Raw genomic sequence first — 19454 nt, forward strand, 5'->3', positions numbered from 1 at the left:
ACATAAACCCACAATCGACTGAAGACACCGAGGAGTGAGGAGTACCACTAAGCTACAGGCTCTAGGGCCACACTATGATAAAACAAAGGCCCACACCAAACCACCAAATTATAACATTAATTTGATCCAGGTTAGATTTGCGAGGCATTCACCCCTTAACCAAACATCTTTGCACTATTTTAAGACTCGGCCTTCTTCCATTCAAACATTGTATGGGCTCCAACCCAAGACAGAAGTCCTCCCCCTGGGTATCGTACCTGACTATGGGCCCTCCATCCTTGGCCTGCTGGTCCCCAATCTGTTCAGGATCCGCCTAGCCCAGCTGGGCCTGAAGTCACACTGGCACCACACGTATGTAGAGCTCAAAGACCAGTGAGAACACGGGAGGAAGATAGTATCCTTGTTGGTGAAGCCATTAATATTACTTTCACAGCAAACAGGCTGTGACATGGAAATACACAGATGAGACCAGCAGGATATAAATGCAATCTAGTATAAATAACACTAAGTAAAAGATTTATTTGAAGGGAAATTGTAGTCAAATTAACGTCAATCGATATGGCCTTTTTGAAAATAAGAATAATTCATGTTTTAATGTGGAATTGAATTCTTTGACCGAGTGTCACTTAGAAGTGGAATTCATTTTAAGGGACCTAAATTATTTAACACAGTCAAAAGAAAGGGCTACTTTTATGAAACTTGGTGGAAAGGGTGTTTTTGTGTGTCTCTTTGACAGTGAATCAATTAATCAATGACTAAGTTTGGGTCCGATCAAATTAACGGGGTTTACAGCCAATACAAAACATGTTAAACAGCTAGTTCCTTTACATTATATAATTTCATTGTTTTGTACTTAAATCATGGGGACGTAAATAAATAGGGAAAATTATGTCTCACATTGAATAACGTATTTTATATTTATTTATAAAAAATAAGATTTATTGTATCACTCAACCAAAATGGATCTGAATTTCTACATTCACTGACCGATTGAATTCATAAATCCTTACAAGATGTAAGTGAAGACAACACTGTCTTCCGTTTCTTTTCTGTGTATTTGTTTGTGAAAGGTTGTGTGTGAGTGTATACTGTGTGGGTGGGATGCGTTAGAAGTGAAGCTCTTTCTGTCTCAGCGGTGCTTGCCTTTTTCCAGGGTCGTCCAGGCCGGCCAAGCAGAATAACGGGGTCAGGAAAGTGTGAGCTTTGTTTCATCACATAAAAAACCTTCTCCTGCCTACAGTGTGTTCATTTAACCCACATCAACAGCACTCTGCGTTTTGCTCTAGTTAGCAGTTTACCTTCTAAAACGATATTAATGCAGTATTAAAATAAACGGTGCGCTGTTGTTCTACAAAATATCTGGAGTATAAACATCCTGTATAAATGTACTGTATGTACAACAATTTACTTCATCAGCTGTATCCATGTGGTGTATGGATGGGCTATACACAGCTGGTGAAGAGGAATGCCCGAAATACAAATGCTTTTAAACTTTCGAACATAAACTATTATTACATAAATAAACAACAACAAAAAAGTGCAACATATTTTCTTGTCCACCTCTAGCAGTATCTAGCCATGCAGGTAGTTTAGCTTTGTTAGTGGTACCATACAAAATATCAAATGTCATATTGGAACAGTACCACAAAAAGTATCAAATGTTATATTGAAACAATACCACAGTACCATAAAAAATAACAAATGACATTTTGAAACAGTACTATACGACAAAAGGTACCAAAACAAACTAAGGTCAATTCGATTTTTTAGTTAGTCAGAAATAATAGCGTAATGGTTACCACAGTTTGTACTCCTGTGACAAAACCTGGGAATCTGTCATCATATGTTCTAAAAGGTCAGCTTTGCGGTTTGTGTAACATCATCGTTGATATCCATTTGTGTACAACAACTGCAGCCACAAATCAAGTTTTTCACAGGTTTACAAAGAGATTACATGCAACTACACAGGCTTTGAAATTATTTCTGAACATCATTTCACAAACTCAAAAATCTTACTGATCCTAATTTGAGCCTGCTATATAGTCTGAACTCCAATGAAAAAAATTCTGAAAAAAATTAAGTTTTGAAAGACACTTTAATATCAGTTCTCAAATCACTATATCCATTGCAAGGGACTCTGTAAAATTGCAAAATGATAGCAAGGCAATAACCTGTTTAACACTTGTTTAATAACTTTGTTTTTTAGCAGCTTTGCTGTAATAATTGATCAATTCCTAATGACCTGCAGAAGGCATCACAGCAACATGCTGTGCAAATGCCATCCAAACAAAGTGTTGCCCCTGCTTGACATTATAATGAACATACTTTATTAATAATAAAGAGAGGATTAGAAAAAATTGATATTTTAATTCATCACACTGCATTTAAATGTATGTACAGCATTCATGAAGCATTCATGAGGTTAAAACAAAGATGATCAAATAATTAAAAATTTTTTTTTGCCCTTCCACCAACATCGGAACTGCTTTCATTATAAATTAAGCCACGAAAAAAGCGGCATCAATGTGAATATTTGAAAATACCTGGATAGATTTTATGGGAATGTATAGACAGAAAGGCTTGTGGAAGAATGTGCCCTGTTGCTTTTAGTGTCCCAGTTTCCTCTTCATGCTGAGGAGCTGTGACGCATCCTGATGCTGTCTCAGGTCATGAGTCATGCCAAGGTCATGGCAAGCTGGATCATGCACGTTGCTGCAGCCTCACGTCAGTGGTCACATACATTTACATACTGTTGTCCCCACCACCTCACACTCCTTCTTTGAATATGAAGTATGTGTATTGATTCTGCAGAATGTAATTAACAAATGTTTGCACCACGTCCTCTTTTCTCCTTTGTTCTTTCTCCTCTTTTCCTACAATCTGTCTGCTATTGCATTTCACGATTTCACCCTCTCCGCATCTCTGTTTCTTATATCTTTTATGTTCTTTCATTTCTCTCTTTTCCTCCCTCTCCTGCTCTGCTTCCACCGCCACTTTTCTCAATACTCACTGCTACCCGGACTGCATGCCACAAAGGAGGACAAAGTGGTTAGCATCTTCTTTTTTTGTGTTCTCTCTGTGCTGTGACTGTGATGTTTGTGCCACCTAAAAGTTAAAATGCTGGCTGTGTTCAAATCTGGTGCGGAGATCTCTCGAATATTTCTAAGATCAGATCAGTCTAAGACCAAACCTATAATTTCCCAGCTGAAAGAAAAAAAGGGTTAAACACTAACAATATCAGATGCAAGAGAGCAAGCTATCGGATTGGAACGGAGCCAGTGTGTGTGTACAAATCCATTTATGGATTACTGACTTAACTGAACAGAGGGAGTCCCTGATAGGTCATGGTTTTTGTTAACTTTGATTTCTCAGAGCCTTACTGTACTGTGCGGGGTGGAGCTATTGTGTCCTCAGAGGAGTTTCTCCCCAGTGTAAACCCTGACTAACTCTGTGTCCGTTGTCTGTCTCCTCCCCTTGCAAAGTGTCTCATAGTGAAGGACAGGGTAAGGCTTGCTGGGTGATGGATTTTGCTGCATGGGTACACTACTATTGTCCCCCCTCACACTTGGGTCTGTGCTCATTCACAGTATCAGAACAAGAATTCAGACCCACTATCAGTTTTCTCCTCACAGATCATTGTGGTTAAGAGGTCTCAGGGCAGCTGGCTGGTGATCCTGCATCAGTACTCTAATTCTGAGAATGAATGCAGACCCTGACAGTCAACTGGCGGGCAGAGCGAGCATGAGCCATGATAAAGGGCGTCTGAACCTCCTGACCCATCCTGACCCATCCTGACCCCTCTTCCTATGGCTGTAGGCATGGCTGTGCTGAAAGGGGGCCAGTGGATACTGGTTTAAATCCTTGACAAAAATGGAGATGGGAGATTGGCTTTTCAGATGGCATGCATATAAGAAAGCACTCTACCTACAGACCATTTATCTGAATGCATAATGAACGCACACTCATGCCTGTGCATGCTTTTACCTGCCTGTGTGTTTGAGACCAGACCAGCCTTGCCATGGGGAGACGGGAGGGCCCAGGGATATGTCCTACCTTGTCCACTTCCCCTTAATGCTTGGTCGCTGCGAAAAGTCACCAAAGTGGTTTTACCGCTGAGCCCTGTCAAAAGTCAGGAACGGTGAAGAGAATGGCATTGAATGTTAGTTTGGGATGTCGCTGAGCCCTTGAATTGTCAGAAAGAGGATTCATTGTTTGACTGCGCTTATGATTCCAGATAAAGCAGCAAATAAGTCAGAATCGAAAACAGGAAAGTCGACTCATGTCCTTCACACAGGCTTTTGACGTGCTGCCCTTGGTATAGACCTGTAGGCAGTTGTGATTTTTTGTGTGGAAAAAACGGTGTCGCAACTACTTTTACGGATGCAAAACCTGGCCTTAATATCATTGTTTGCTTTTAGAACATGATACACATTACTTGGTGTATTTGATCTCATACAAGCAGGATTCTTGAAATTCGATATCACATTGTCATATCATTTATCAGCTCATTTATGCTACACAGGGACAACAACACGGGTCACTCACGTCCCAATCTGTACACCCTGCCCGATTGGTATCGCAAACTAGTACTACACACCTGCGGTTAAACACTCTTGCGCACCCTATATTTTCCCTGATAATGCTACATTGTGAACAACACATTTTTGTTGAAATCTACAAGAGAGCTAATTAACTTGAGCTGTTAGCAGCAGCTGGGCAGTTCAGCCCTGCTTGGCTAAATAACAGAGCTAACGTCTAATGTACGGCGGTTGCCTTGAGTTACATGATGATTTGTTCAGCCTCTATTCAGTAAAAAAAAGTAATGGGCGAGGGTAAATTGTATTTAATATGTGCAAATGTAATCTTTTAAAATGTAGTTTTTGGCGAGAAACTTGAATAGATAGAGTTGTTTAAAGGAGATGTTTTCACAGCAAAATAAAATAGATATTAGAGAGGAAATTGTTTACATTTTCTTTGTATTTAACACACTGGTATCATATTGGATCGGCACTTAGTATTGGCCGATTCGCACGTTCAGGTATCGGAATCTGTAAAAATGATATTATCAGTGTTGTTAACTAAAGGTTACTTATTGAGCTAATCATTGAAGGCCAGCCGCTTCAAGTTTAAATCCCTTTCAGTATGTGATAGAAAGCTAAGCTAGCTCTGAAGTGTGTGAAGAAGGTGATTTGTATTTCTTAGCCCTCTCTGTCAAGCTGCCCTGCTATTGCTGGTGCTATAGCTTGTTAATGGCTGAGTGTTTGTTTATGTGTGTTCAATGTCAGCTCCAGATGGCTTCCAGAAACTGACCAAACCTCTGACATTCCGTCTCCTTTATAGAGGAGCACTGCCTCCCAGTGGATAACAGGCAGGCGCTGGGTCCTGACACACACACACACACACACACACATACACAGCCTCGACTTAATATTTTCAGAATGAGCCATAAATGCTAGAAATATATTGTATTTGAAAAGCCAAGACAATCAGTTTCACTTCAATCCACAAATTACACCAGAACCCCTTTTATAGTCTTTCTGTTTATTTGTATGTATTTGGTACCCTGTGTGATTTGAAGTAGTTTAATGCCTACAGTTTACCAATAACACACAACACAGACACACAAGCTCAGATTCGCACTGATACAGCCACACAGAGTCTTGCTTGCTTACTGCATTAAGCTGACACAGCACTTTTTTACCGGAAGGGAGGATGCAGTGCATAATCTCCATCATGGTTCTCAGTACTAGATGACTAACAACTCCTCCTCACACTCCACTCCTGTCTTATCATACATCACTGTATCCGTAGTAGCCTCTGTAAACTCTTTGCTCCCTTCATCTGCCCATTGTAAAGCCTCTCCGTTTAAATCACTGTCTGACCCTGTGTCTGTCTTTTCTTTTGCCCTGTCCTTCTTCCACCACCATGCACCTGCACACATTTCCTGGGCTAAAAACAAATGCGCTTATGAGCCTGACAAACATTATAGCAAGGCCTGATTTTGGAGCTGACTATATCCCTTCACAGCCACTGCCTGTATGTCTAATAATAGCACCTCCCTTACTGGATCTTGCAAAAGCCAAGAGCAACATGCTCAAGTGTTCGATGTTTGTGAAGTGCTTCGTAATGCTGTTACAGAAGCTATTATTATCTCCCTCACTGAAAAGTCATAAGTGAAAAGTGAAAGTCACGTGTGGAGTCGAAGTTTTGGCCATGACTCTTATCAGTAAAACAGCAATATTAGACGCTCAGCGCATGTGCTCCGGAAGTCAGGAGATGTAGATGTAGAAGTGGTATTATTGTTAGTGCCTCTGTCGCAAAGACGACCTGATCAATTTCCGTTTTCCTCAGAACCATAACTACTAACAACCATCCAACATTACCACTGGGGATAGTAACTGCAAAGGACGTATATTGATACTCTGATACAATTGGGGGTAGCTACTGAAGCTACGAGGGAAAACAAAAGGGCAGTCCTCTTCCTGTTTTAGTTGCGTTATGGTTGACACACTTCCTTTTGTTCCGAAAATGGAGCCTTCACTTTCTGGGGAGATTCGGCAGGTGGCAAAACAGAATTGTATAGTGAAAGCAAGTCATTATTCTTTAGCCATTACAATGTACAATCAACATTTACTAAGTCAGAGCAAAAAGCTAGCCTATTACCACTTTTTCACATCATAAAAAAAACATTTTTTAACAGCGACGTGTAACAATGTTGGAAGGTGCAAACAAAAGATGTCATCCTGGTGATAGATGCCTCAGATCAGGAAACGCTTATAAGTGTCGCTTTACATGGCAGTTACATACATCGTACAGTATTTGTTGTTAAATTTGGATGACTTGTTGTTAATGTAGAGCACTACGATAAGCGGAATAGTCTTCTCCCCCGATCTTAAGCTCTGCTTTCCTTTCAGGCTGCCTCACCACTGAATGCATTTGGGCTGCTTGCAGAGTTGATCTACTACCTTATTAGAGGAAATAGAGCATTATGTCTTTTGCGGTCGTCTTTCTTCCCACCATTCAGGATTTACCATTCCCTGAACGATGGCAGTTTACACCCAGCGCTGCCTCATATGTCATTCTGCCGAGGTGTGTGTGTGTGTGTGTGTGTGTGTGTGTGTTGAGGGCAGGGTCACTGCACACGCTTACTGAAAGCCAAACACACCCTCCCCAATGCCTCGCCACCCCCAAGGCTCCCATTTATTCTGCCCATTTAAGGAAAAGCTGATGTTCACATAATTCGGGCCTAAATGAAAGCTGTTCTCGTGGTGAGCTGCTGTTGAATGCTGCTGCTGTTGGCAGACGCACGCCTTCACCATTTTGTCAGCAGATGGATGGAGCAGTGCTGGGGGCGGGAGATGAAGGGAAGGGAGTATGGGATGGAGAAGTATGAGTGGCAGGCGTGTTGTGTCTTCATTTGTCAAGTCAGCCAGGTGTGTCAGCTGACCTAGAGGGTGAGGAGAGATGAAAGGAAATAAGAAAGGAAATGAAAGGGGAAGGGAAGGGAAGAAATGACGAAAAGGAAGGTGAAAGAGGAAAAGAGAAGCACACAAAAGGAAAGAAAAAAAGGAGAGGAAAGGGAAGGAATGAAGGACAGTAGATGAATTAAAGAAGAAAAATGTGAAGGACAAGGAAGGAAAGGAAAGGAAATACATGGCAAAGGAAGGAAAGGGAAGGGAAGGAGAGGAGAAGAAATCCAAGCTCAGGTTCATATCAGATAGAAAATGCAATGGTAATTTGAGGCAGTCTAAATGGTATTTGTGCAGGTTTTTAAAAATGTTTTCTCTGCTGTTATTGTCCTTCAGTACTGATGCTCACACTCTGTTTCTCTCTTTCTCAGTTTTACGGGCAAACAGAAACACACACACACACACACGCACACACACACGCACACACACACACACACACACACACACACACACACACACACACACACTGCGTTGTCCCCCTTTCTCTCACTAGCTCTCCTTGATTTGGTTACCATGGAGAAGCACATTTTTTAGGCAGAAGGAGGTTGACATTATTACATGAGCGAGATGGCACTGCTTATTCTCCACACAGACACAGACACACACACACACACACACACATACATATACACACATCTCGCCTGCAGGCAGTCGCCCACGCCACACTCTTCTAGGCAAGAAGGTTTCAGAAATGTCCAACATATAACTACTGCACACATATCCGCATAGACACAGAGACATTCTCACAGCACTTTGCGCTCCACAGTGAAGAGATGAACTCGAGGTGACACTGTAGCGGGCTGCCTCTGGACGGAGGGAGCTGATTGGTCAGCTTAGCTGAGAGTCTGGCGTCACGCTCCGCCTGGTCCGGCAGCTAGCACTACTGCAAATGCATCTGTCACACACACTATGGGCTTTTGCGTCTTATGGACATAAACACACACACACACACACACACACACACACACACACACACACACACACACACACACACACACACACACACACACACTCACACACAATTAATTTCCCCCAACAATATCTTTCAGGCTATCCAAGAACATAGAGCACAATCACTCCAGTGAAGGATTATATGTATTATATCCTGTGTGTGTGCGTGTGTGCCCATGTGTTCTGTAACTTCTTTATTGTTTGCTACCCTCCCCCATGCAGTGTAGGTTTTAAAGAACATAACTAACACATGGAGGCGGGCCATTAGAAAATGAGATCTGTTTTTAATTTCTCTCTTCGGTTTCAGAACACACTGAGCTATTAACAGTCGTCCTATGATGTGCCTTTATTCTATAAGATGCTCTCATTCAAGGATTAAGCTTGTGGATTGGAGCATTTACTCCTCCATACTGGCAGCGACTAGCAAAGCAACCTACACATACAGTCTTACTTTGAGAAAACAAAATTTATTTCACAAAAGAAGTCAAGTTCCAGTTCTGTCCAATTCTGGAGACTTTCTTTTCTTATTATTTGTTTATTGGCACCTGATAATGCAGCCAAACTGTTCAAGAACGTTGCATAAAAATAGTCCAAAGTGTACAAAATGTTTAAACCAGGAACTATCTTATTATGAATCTGTCCAACCTATAGATACTCACACATACTCATATCCAGGTGCTGATTGAACCTATAGTTTACAATACGATAATGCGATATAATACTTAAAAATCAATAAATCAGTCAATCAATTTTATTTAAAGTGTCCTAATACACTTAACTATTACAACCATACACACACTAAGCACATACAATTACAGACATTGAAAGTAAAACAACCACAATAAAAACATCAACATTAAAGGGATGTTAAAAGGGTGATGGACCTGACTAAGTTCAGGGAAAGATGCAACGAATGCAAAGGACAAATGATATCTTATCTTGTAAGATATATGTTTGTTTTTCAAAAAATTTCCATTTTCTTTTTGGATGCGTGCTTACGATCTAGCACCTGGAAAATACAGGCAGAGGGCCGATTCTTTGTAGATACAGACACTTGTTGTGGGTCATAAGTGATGATTGAGAGGGATTATTTCTGCATGAGTCTATACATTGTTTTTTTTAGGAAGCCTTTAGGAGTTAAAAATGGCTTCAACGGTTTCAAATTGAATAGGCATTTTGAGACTGAAGGAAGCGGGGGGGGGGGGGTTTGGTCATGGGCTTTATCTCTAACCTGTGTGGTTGATGGAGGAGGGGGTTAGAAGTTGTGAATTGTGAGCTGCTATTGTCATCTGATGATGAGTTGAATAATGGTGAGGGTCTGAAAGGATTACTGGCCACTGCTAATCTGTGGCCCCTCATCTGAGGTAAAGAGGTGGAGAAAGACAGAGAGAAAGATACTGTGTGGCTGGGCGGCTGCCCGACAGCTGTGGGCCGTGCGGGCAGCTGATTTACTTTAGATTAGTGTGGACATGCGCCAACTAGGATTCAATCAGGCCATGATGAATATGTGCTTTGGCGCGCTGAAGGCTAACTGCTAACTGCTAAACTGACTGCTAACAGTCCATCCCAGTGGGCGTCAAGGAGTAACATTTTGGGTTTTCCGGAGGTCCCAGAGGTGTTTTGTTTTGTGCCAAGATCCTGCAGTGGAATACAAGGGATGCTATGTTTCCTCTTCACTTTGGATTTGTTCTCTGAAAAAAAAACATTGGGATTATAAATAAATACGGAGGGAGATAAATCCTGTTTTTTTGCGGTCGATGAGATATTCAGTAGCCATGGCTACATGTGAGTATTCGATGTTGTCTATAAGGTTTGATTTAGAGGATAAAGAATCAAATGTTATTATATGGTACTGTACATGGCTGTTTGTCATCAATCTTACTTTGTGATGTAGCATTTCATAGAGTCTAAATAACAGAAAAGCATTGCTATTCTAGTCAGTGCATCATCTTTGCACATGCAAAGATGATGCACTGACTAGAATAGCTTTACTCTTTTTCCTTTTGGATAAAAACAATACAGATATGCAGTATACAGTACAATACATTTAGAGTTCATCTTACCTTCCTCATCTTCCACTACAGTATTACATAGTTCTTTGTAGCCCTCTAAAGAGGTATGATTTGATTTTATTACCAACATGAGCATAACAGTTCAATCCCAAAAAAGAATTCATTTTATTAATGGTTTACAATGCAATACGATTCAGAGCACTAGAACCACAGTGCAGGTGTAACATGACCTCTTAAAGGGGTTCTGTAATTTTTCCAAATAGCAGTACAGAGCTTATCGTAGTCTCCGCCGAGCTGTGTTCACAGATAACGGATATGTTGAGACAGCACAGTCTGTCATGTCTGAGTGCTTTCAAATATTTGATTAGCTGTAGCAAAGGAGGGGAAAAGCATGTGGGGGAATATCTTTTTCACAGGTGGCTTACTGACATTTATGTGAGCTGAGAGACGCTCTAAAAGGTGTTTGTGAAAGTTGATAGACACAGATAAACGTAGACTTTTTATGCCCTTAGCCAGGACTCCCTTGGAAAAGAGAGATTTTAAATCTCAATGGTACTATCATGGATAAATAAAGGTTGAATAAATTGTTGAAGTCAACAATGCTGCCTTTGTTTGGTGCGAGCCAATATGTTAAACAAAATAAACTTGCGTTGTGTAATTTGTTCCGATTTTTTTTTGTCACAGGCATGCCTAACCCCTTTTTTGTTAGATGTTCCATTTTTTAAATATTATTCCTTAATGCTACCGAACCCAGCTTGCAAACACGTTTGTCCTTTCAACCTGTGTAGGTAATGTGGGTATGCAACCTGTGCCGTAAACAGCAAGAGATTCTCACCAAATCAGGAGAATGGTTTTCGGGGTCAGGGGTGCGGCCTGGGAGCCTGAGCACCTCCTTAAACAACCCAGCCACTGGAGGTGAGGCCCAGCGGGACAGGAAGCTAATCCGCTCCAGGTCCCAAGCCCCGCCCTCCAGCACCGACACCAACGCAGGGCCGCCCGAAGGGACACAGCCAGCCGCTGGTGTCACTGCTGCCAAGGGTGCTGACACCATGCCCGGCTCCCGCTCCCAAAGTGAACCACCTAGAGAAAAGTAAGTTCTGCGATATTTCTGCCACTAGAGGATATTTAACTTTTTTTTCCATAAAATGAAAAACAATATGAGAATGGGAAACAACATTTTTTCCAAAGCCCAGAAAGCTTGGACTACTTGCTGGCAAAAGCTCTTGTTGTTTTTTAATCCCTGGGGTAAAAAAAAGAATAGATCTGTGTTTGTTCTAGCTTAACCAGGGGAGAAGCTAGGTCAAAGGTTTTAGTCTTGAGAGGTCTTTGATTCAATCCCTTTGTTTTCATCCAGTGGGTGAGTTAGGTAAGAGTTGTTGGCTAGTAGAAGTTTTAATCTGTTATTAAAGATAACCACGGTTTTGCAAATATAGAAATACATGTTCTTAGAACAAATAAAACAAAGTTTTCTCAGCCTTTGTGTTCATTTTACAAATACCTGTTGTAATGTAAAAGATGCATTTGTGTTCATTTCTGTCTCTGTAGACTATATGAAACATTGGTATAATGAATAATCTTCTCACACAGGAAAAGGCCAGTTTCCCTCCATGAACAAAATGGTAAGGGAGGCATGGGGCGTGGTAGTGGCCGAAGACCTGCTGGGAAGTTGCCATCTCAGTCATCCCTGGATGAGCGAGTGGTTCCTGGGGACAGAGGAGAGAGATGTTTGGGAGATGGACGGAGGCTGGAAAAGATCCATTCTCAGGACTACGAGGACAGGGAGGGGAATTTGGGTCGTTCAGAAACACACCGGAGACGCCCAGAGGATGAGGAGCAGAGGGAGCGGCAGCGCCGTGAGGAGGAGTTCCAGAACCGTTACCGTAGTGATCCCAACCTGGCACGATACCCGGTGAAACCACAGAAGGAGGAGCAGGAGATGCGCATGCATGCTAAGGTGTCCAAGGTCCGCCACGAACGACGACACAGTGACCTTGCGATCAACGAGATCGGACTGGGGCCTGGTGAAGGAGGAGGTGGTGGAAGTGGAGGAGGGGAGGTGCCTGAAAACCGTCTGGCCAGGAGGGGTGGAGGTGGGGAGGGAGACCACAAGGCCGCCTTGGAGAACCACCGAGCCTTCTCTGTGGATAGGACCGTGGGGGTTGGAGGGGGAGCTCAACCTGCAGGAGGTGGAGTGAGATCAGGACCTCAACCTGGGGGACCGGTGCCTTCAGATTGGGGACCGAACAAAGGCCGCCTGGAGCCCGGCACAACACGGACACCAAGGGACAAGGGTGGGGATAGCCTGCTGAGGAAGGACTCTCAGAGCTCGGACCAGTCTGAGTCTTTGCGGCCGCCCCCTCCACGGTCATACAAGAGCAAGCGCGGAGTCAACAAGAGGCAGATGTCCATCAGCAGCTCAGAGGAGGAAGGCGGCTCCACGCCCGAGTACACCAGCTGTGAGGACGTGGACATGGAAAGCGTCAGCGAGAAAGGTCAGTCAGACAGATGTGCTCACTCTACTAGTTTACAAAGCTAAATCTATCCACACTTGCATATCTTGCACTGTTTGCTGACTGCCATTTCCTTACATTAGACACTGTTCCTTATAGTAAGTCACAGCTGTCATTTTCTACACACCAAATCTTGTTAATAAGCTGCTGCAGCTCTCACCTAGAGACATAGTTCACATGCTTGTCCTTAATCTGCACACACGATCCTATTCTGTCTACCTGAATCATAACGCACCTTTGATCTCTGCATATGTTGTATTCCTATCTCATCTTGTCGCTGAAGACCGCTTTCAGGCCTTGCCTGCACTACCTACTGTATACCCAGTGCAGCGTGCGCATCATTAGAGTCACAGGTTTGATGGCTAATTGTAGTGGGTAATTGACCTGCAGCTAATACTCTGAAGAACAGAAAGATCATGATTAAATGATTGGACAAATGAACATGAACTTTTCATGAACATAAAGATTAAATTATCCTAAAACAGCTGAGTAAAATAAGTGTCATGATGAAGCTCCTTTACATTGCAACGTCTTTCCTCTTCCCACACTTCATGGCTATTCTTTCCTAGCGTTAGCATTTAAAATAGCCTTGGTAGTAGAATTATTATAATGTGTAAAAAAAAAGAAGAAGCAGGGAGATATTTTGGCTCAGTAGATTATTCTAATACCAGCACATTCTAATTTAGGACTGTAAAACTATACGATAAGTGATAAGATGAAGGACCCACCCAGCATACAGTGAATTACTATCCCTGTGTGTCATCTACACCTCTGTACTGTGGCTAAACCCTGCCGCTCCCAGGACAGCTCTCATTTATTTGAAGAGTCCCTGTGATTTAGGCCAGCAGATTTGTGGAATTAGGTCAGTGGCTCGCATGCTATGTAATGCTTCGCAAACAGCCAGCTGCACCAGCAACCCATGGACCACCAGCTGCAAACTGTGGTTAAGCCTCGCTGTGGTTGCATGCTGCATGGTCACCGCCGGCTTCTCGATACCTATGTGTTTTGCAGCTCGCCACTGTCAGAGAAGCGATGCTAGGCTCTGCTAAAAGCCACGGGAGAGCGTCTAAGTTCAAGAGGCAGTAGGTAGAGTTAGCTCTGCTTTGTCAGCTTATCTCTCTGACTGGTCACAGAAGGGGCCTGTTCCAGATGTTTTAATCCAGATTACTCTAACTCAGGGACTGGTAATGGGTAGATGGTGTGGATTGGGATTATTAGCTGTTTTAAACACTCTTTAGCTAGCTGGGCCTCAAAACAGGATTCCTCCTTTTCCTCTCATCTGTGGCATGAAGTAAGTTTTGCCGGATAATGTGCAGCGTGTTTCCCTATATAGGTTGAGTGAGATGGTAATGCAAGGACAAGTATATATATTTTTTCAAATAAGAAATGGCATTTGAAATGGTTTGTGTCAGCTGATTACATTATTTTGGCTAGACGTGACAGTCTGACAGCAACAGAAGCTTTGGTGTCAAGAGATGGTCTGGGTGTTTATGAGATATCATACTATGTGACTGTAATTAAAGTGTAACAGTCTCACTACTGAAAGATAGGGATATGTGTTGGACTGTAACCCACCTCAAATTAATAAAAACAAAATATAAATGCCATATTTCCATCACAATGGCCAATATCCGTTTGGATATTCAGAATTAGGTCTTATTCTAAATGTAGCATTTTCAGATTAACACACGTGGGGTATTGAGATATTGTTCTGGTTTCAGGAGCGTTCTTTGGACATGTCTACAGTGCATTCGGAAAAGGCATCTGAATTTGGGTATTTACGGCAGTTTGCGACACACAGCCTCTTGTCTGTTTACGGCCAGCTCTGTTCGTTGTACACATATCGCAACACCGACAGACAAATAAGGTAGCGAAACTTGCTGTGACACTAAATGATCCATATTAGTTCCATTGTTAAGTGCATCTCTAACAGGTAAACATGAGCTTTATTAGTTTTAATAAACTAATAAAGCTTTATATGAACTATATGTGAGAAGTAAAAAATACATGAGATTGATGCAGTTATTGAGCAATGTGTGCACAGAGCTTTGATTATAAACTTTGATTATTTTTTTTCAACACTCAAAAAACAGACATGATGTATAAGAGGATGTTGTTATGTCATTTTCATGCAGAAACAGCTATTTATATGTTCCAAGAATCCTCTTAGCAGGATTATTGTAAACAGTGTTTACGTTGTGGTTTCCCATTCTGCCTAATAAATTGCGTCCCACCGGATATACAAGAGTATCTCCGAGAATAAGGCTTTAATAAAACAGCAGGTTTGACTCAGTTTGAAGTAAAATGGAAGCATGGAGTGATTCAATGTAATTGGATTACGTCCTTGGTGTAAAGAAGAACACCAAGGTGATAATGGTGCCAAGGAAATGGAAGAGGAAGTCTGCTGCTAGGATGGCACTGCATCCTAGTGCACTTTTACCACTATTGTGTGTGTGTGTGTGGGGGGGGGGGGGGGGGGGGGGGAGATATTCCTACATTTACCAGAATCACTTCAAAGGTGCCCAGAGAATGAGCATGAATATGAACTTCTTGTACCATACTGTACTGTATGTGCTGGCGCAGAGAGCATTAGCAATGATGTGGAAAGATATTTTATATTACAGTTGAACAAACTTATTCATTGCTCAATCCAAAGCATTTTGTCTGTCTATAAATGTTTCAATCGTAACATGGCCCGTTAACTTATTGGAGAAATATGTTGTATGTCTTTTCCACAATGTAGAGCACCAGAGTAAGCCATTGCTTTAACGCTCACGCCAAATTCTGGTTTTAAGCACTGATGTTTTAGATTCTTTATGTCAGTTTCTATTGTGGTAAAGCAGGAAATGTTCTCAGTTAACTAGGTGGGTAAAGATAGTATTAGGTGGGTGCAAAGTAACAAAAAAGAATTTACTCCAACCAGTAAAGTTATTATAAACCATTTCAAATCCAAGATATCAAAGGGTTTCTACGAGTTATTGTGAGTACATCTTAAATACTTTATGATCTATTGCATGTCATAGCATTAAACTAGCTAAGGCAACTTAGTCTCCTCATTCCTCTATGAGTATGAATATGACCTGATGCGGGGTTGCAACCCCATTTGCTTTCCTCAAAAATGAAAATGATACAAACAGTATTCTATAAAATCTTATTCTCACCCCAAGGGGAAGATAAAATAAAAAAGAACCTTTTACTTTCTGGTAATTGCTATCACATCCTCCTCATCCAACTCTCTCTCGGGTGACATCCAATGTGATGGGTAGGAAAATGTTCAACGACAAGAGAATATGTCAATGGCAGAGCACAGAGACTGCGATATTTATAAAACAGAAAGTCGCTCTGTCCCTGGTTGTACTGGTCTGCTGACCATTCATGGTCTTAGGCCATTCGACGATGGTACAGATCTTTGTTGTCAGCTGTGACACAGCTCTATTCCTTAATCCTCTTTCACACATAGTTCCCCGTAAATTACTGGGATAACTTTAAACACAGGAATAAACACAGGAATTTCATCCAGGAGACCACTTTTAGTGTCCTGTGCGAAAATAAAATTAAAGATGACATTTTGTCAGGTGTGTTGTTAGTCAGTGACACACTCATCCACACTCTTTTGTTAAAGCTAAGTGGTTTCCTTTAAAAGAAGGAAGTTCATTTTGAAAAGACTGACGCGTGTAACAAACTGAGGGCTAGAGGAGTAGGTGAGAATGTGTTGGTCATGAAGGTAGGTGAGCGTGTCAAACAGGTTGACAGGAGTTCAAGATCATGTGGTGTTGAGATATTTTATATATACAATGTTGGAGGGATTTTGTTGAGCTTGTAAAATAGCAGATAGAGCTGCAGAGGACAGGCTTAATGACACACACACACACACACACACACACACACACACACACACACACACACACACACACACACACACACACAGTTTATCAAGAACAATACTATGTTAATACCTGCACAGAGCTGATGCTTTGATGTGGCATAATTTAGAAGAGCAGCCCAGTTTTTGTAATCTGCCCAGCGTGTTCATTCTCCAAAACAAAAAAACCCTACTCAGCAGTTCAAACTGTGGAGTCAGCATTTTTCTCTCTCAAGCATTCTCAATGGACTTTCAGATTTCAGATTAACAGCACTAGAGTCATGTCAACACTTTTTCAGAATTTCTGATCTCCAGAGCAGTCATTTTCATTTGATTCTTATTGAATATTACTGAAAGTGTTTTTGACAAACAGCAGTGCATGTGTTGCATAGTTTATCCCATGAAGTTTAGGCTTGATTCTGTCCTTTCCTGCTCTCTTTTACTGGGAACTTCCATTGAATCTGAAGTTCCCCAGAGTCTTTTAAATCCCCATCTGATGTCATCTTGCTGTTGTTTTTGTACCTGTGGTGGAAAAGTGGCCACAAATCTCATAGGCCTCTCTGGTCTGATTCTGGGCCAGTTAGTTCTTCTACTCGAGCCGACCATCTGTCAGTGTTAATGAGAGCTGGGATACTCTGACAGTCACTGGTGTCTTTGTCCCTGATCAGGCTCTGGCATGAGTTTTGGAAAGGCAGTGAATAACTTTGATTATGAATGTGTTTTTTTTAGCTGCGGTTCTGTCATGACATTTTTAGTGGCTGCTGTTATTGTATAACTTTTATGTCTTTTTGATTCTTTAGAAGTCCTGATAAATTATATATTTTTCATGTGTATTTTTTAAAATTGAAACTTAATCTAGCAAGGATGATGAATCTAATTTACAACACAAATAACACACTTAAAAAACAAAACTTTTAAAACAAGTTAAGAATTTCACATAAAACACAATATGGAAAGTGCATCAACCAAAAATTGACAAGTACATTCTGTACTCAAATAATCCTTAATCTTGTTTTTAAAATCGTACCTGCTTATTAGTCTAGTTTAAAATGTCTCTGTAGCTCACACCAACATGAGGGTCCAAAAACTCAAAAACGCACTCTCTTCTTCGAATGACGAATCTTATTTGTTCGTATGATCTGAGGTTGCAGCTATTGATAGTTTTTGGTGTCGGCAAAGAACATTGATAGAGAGGCAGTTTGTGCAATATTTATGATATTTATGATATTTTATGAATATATTTTATGATTTTACTTTTGTGAAGTGAATTTAAAGTATTTATAGCATTAGGTTTTGCATTTCAGCTAAGATTTTGAAAAAGCTGGACAGAGTGATCAGATTTCAAAGTGGACACTGTCACTAGAGAGACCGGGTTTTAATGTAATCAGGTATAATCGGGATATGCATATGCATTTTTAATGCAAGGTGTAAAGGGAGTCAAAGAGAGACAACATTGCCCCAAACTGTGTCAAAATGTTTCTTTGGTTAATATGAAAGTTATCTTTTGAAACCATAGAGTACATGTACATCTATACTGTACATTAACGATACTGGCAGAGGTCAAGTAAACCCTCTTTGTCATTGTCTTTGTCTTTGTCTTTGTCTTTCTTCGTGCAGGTGACTGGGACTGCCATTCTTTAGATCCTACAGTGTGGCATGTAAGTTTCATTAAAACACGACAGATTCAGAGAGGATGCTTCCTCTGCTCTTTACTACTCGTAACGTAAACACACACAAATTATTCAGTAAATTAATAAAAATCAAATCAAAAGAATAATGTTTCCATACAATTATATTATAAGACATTTACCATTTTCTTCCCTCCTCTCTGTTGTTCTTCCCTGCCCTCCTTCACAATGTCTCATAACTTTTCCCATAGCATCCAGTTACATGGCAGCCGTCCAAAGAGGGTGACCACCTAATCGGACGCATCACACTAAGTAAGAGGTCGGCAATGCCCCGCGAGGCTGGCTCCCTCCTCGGCCTAAAAGTAAGCAGGGAATCACTTAATCATTCAGACCTGGTTCAAACACAGCTTGCAATTAGCTTGTAATTAATGTGTTAGTGTTTGTTTTAACTTCGGTTGAGTGCTCGATGAGTTCAAACTTGAAAAAAGGGCGACAGGGATGAAATGTTTTTGGAGGCCAACCAGAAGTTAGCATCGCTCTGGTTCACTTGATGAAAAGCCGATGGGATTTTGGATCTTTGCAAAAAATACGCTCCATGGCAAACAAACGTTTATGATACTTAATTCTCACAAATGAAAAAACAATCTTTTAGGAATTTTGAAGTGTAAATGCAATCGGCAGAAGTAAAAAGCTAACATTAGGCTATAAACCAACTACACCACGGTCACGTGACTTTTCGTCACCACCACAAAGCTGAAGGCCGACAAATGGTGGGCATGATGACGTTTAGTAGTCTCATTTAGTCACTTGTTAGCAACCTTTTTTAAGGCATGTTAAAGCTTCAAAAATCAAGAGAGGGATATTTCCTGATGTATTTTATGTCGTAGAACAAAACATTCAAATATATTATGCTTGTGTCAACCACATATTTTAATTTAGGCATTAGAACCAAAAACCCATTTAAAAAACCCATTGACCTTGAGACGAGGGAACCGGAAGTGCATAGATGCTTACTCATTTAC

At 41.2% G+C, this 19454-nt stretch overlaps 1 protein-coding gene across 3 annotated transcripts in view; it reads left to right on the forward strand.

Moving 5' to 3' along the window:
- The window catches only part of LOC142949520 (regulating synaptic membrane exocytosis protein 1-like), a 65787-nt gene that overhangs the window by 18815 nt on the left and 27518 nt on the right, over positions 1–19454 (forward strand). For all 3 annotated transcript variants that reach the window (XM_076091207.1, XM_076091206.1, XM_076091209.1), the window contains exons 3-8: positions 3037–3048; positions 3483–3503; positions 11221–11522; positions 12020–12924; positions 18422–18462; positions 18684–18794. In XM_076091207.1, coding sequence (XP_075947322.1) covers positions 3037–3048; positions 3483–3503; positions 11221–11522; positions 12020–12924; positions 18422–18462; positions 18684–18794 — 1392 coding nt within the window. The remainder of the gene's footprint in view (positions 1–3036; positions 3049–3482; positions 3504–11220; positions 11523–12019; positions 12925–18421; positions 18463–18683; positions 18795–19454) is intronic.

Source organism: Anarhichas minor, unplaced genomic scaffold, assembly GCF_050575085.1.
Source record: "Anarhichas minor isolate MPS153535 unplaced genomic scaffold, ASM5057508v1 ptg000014l, whole genome shotgun sequence".
Lineage (NCBI taxonomy): Eukaryota > Metazoa > Chordata > Actinopteri > Perciformes > Anarhichadidae > Anarhichas > Anarhichas minor.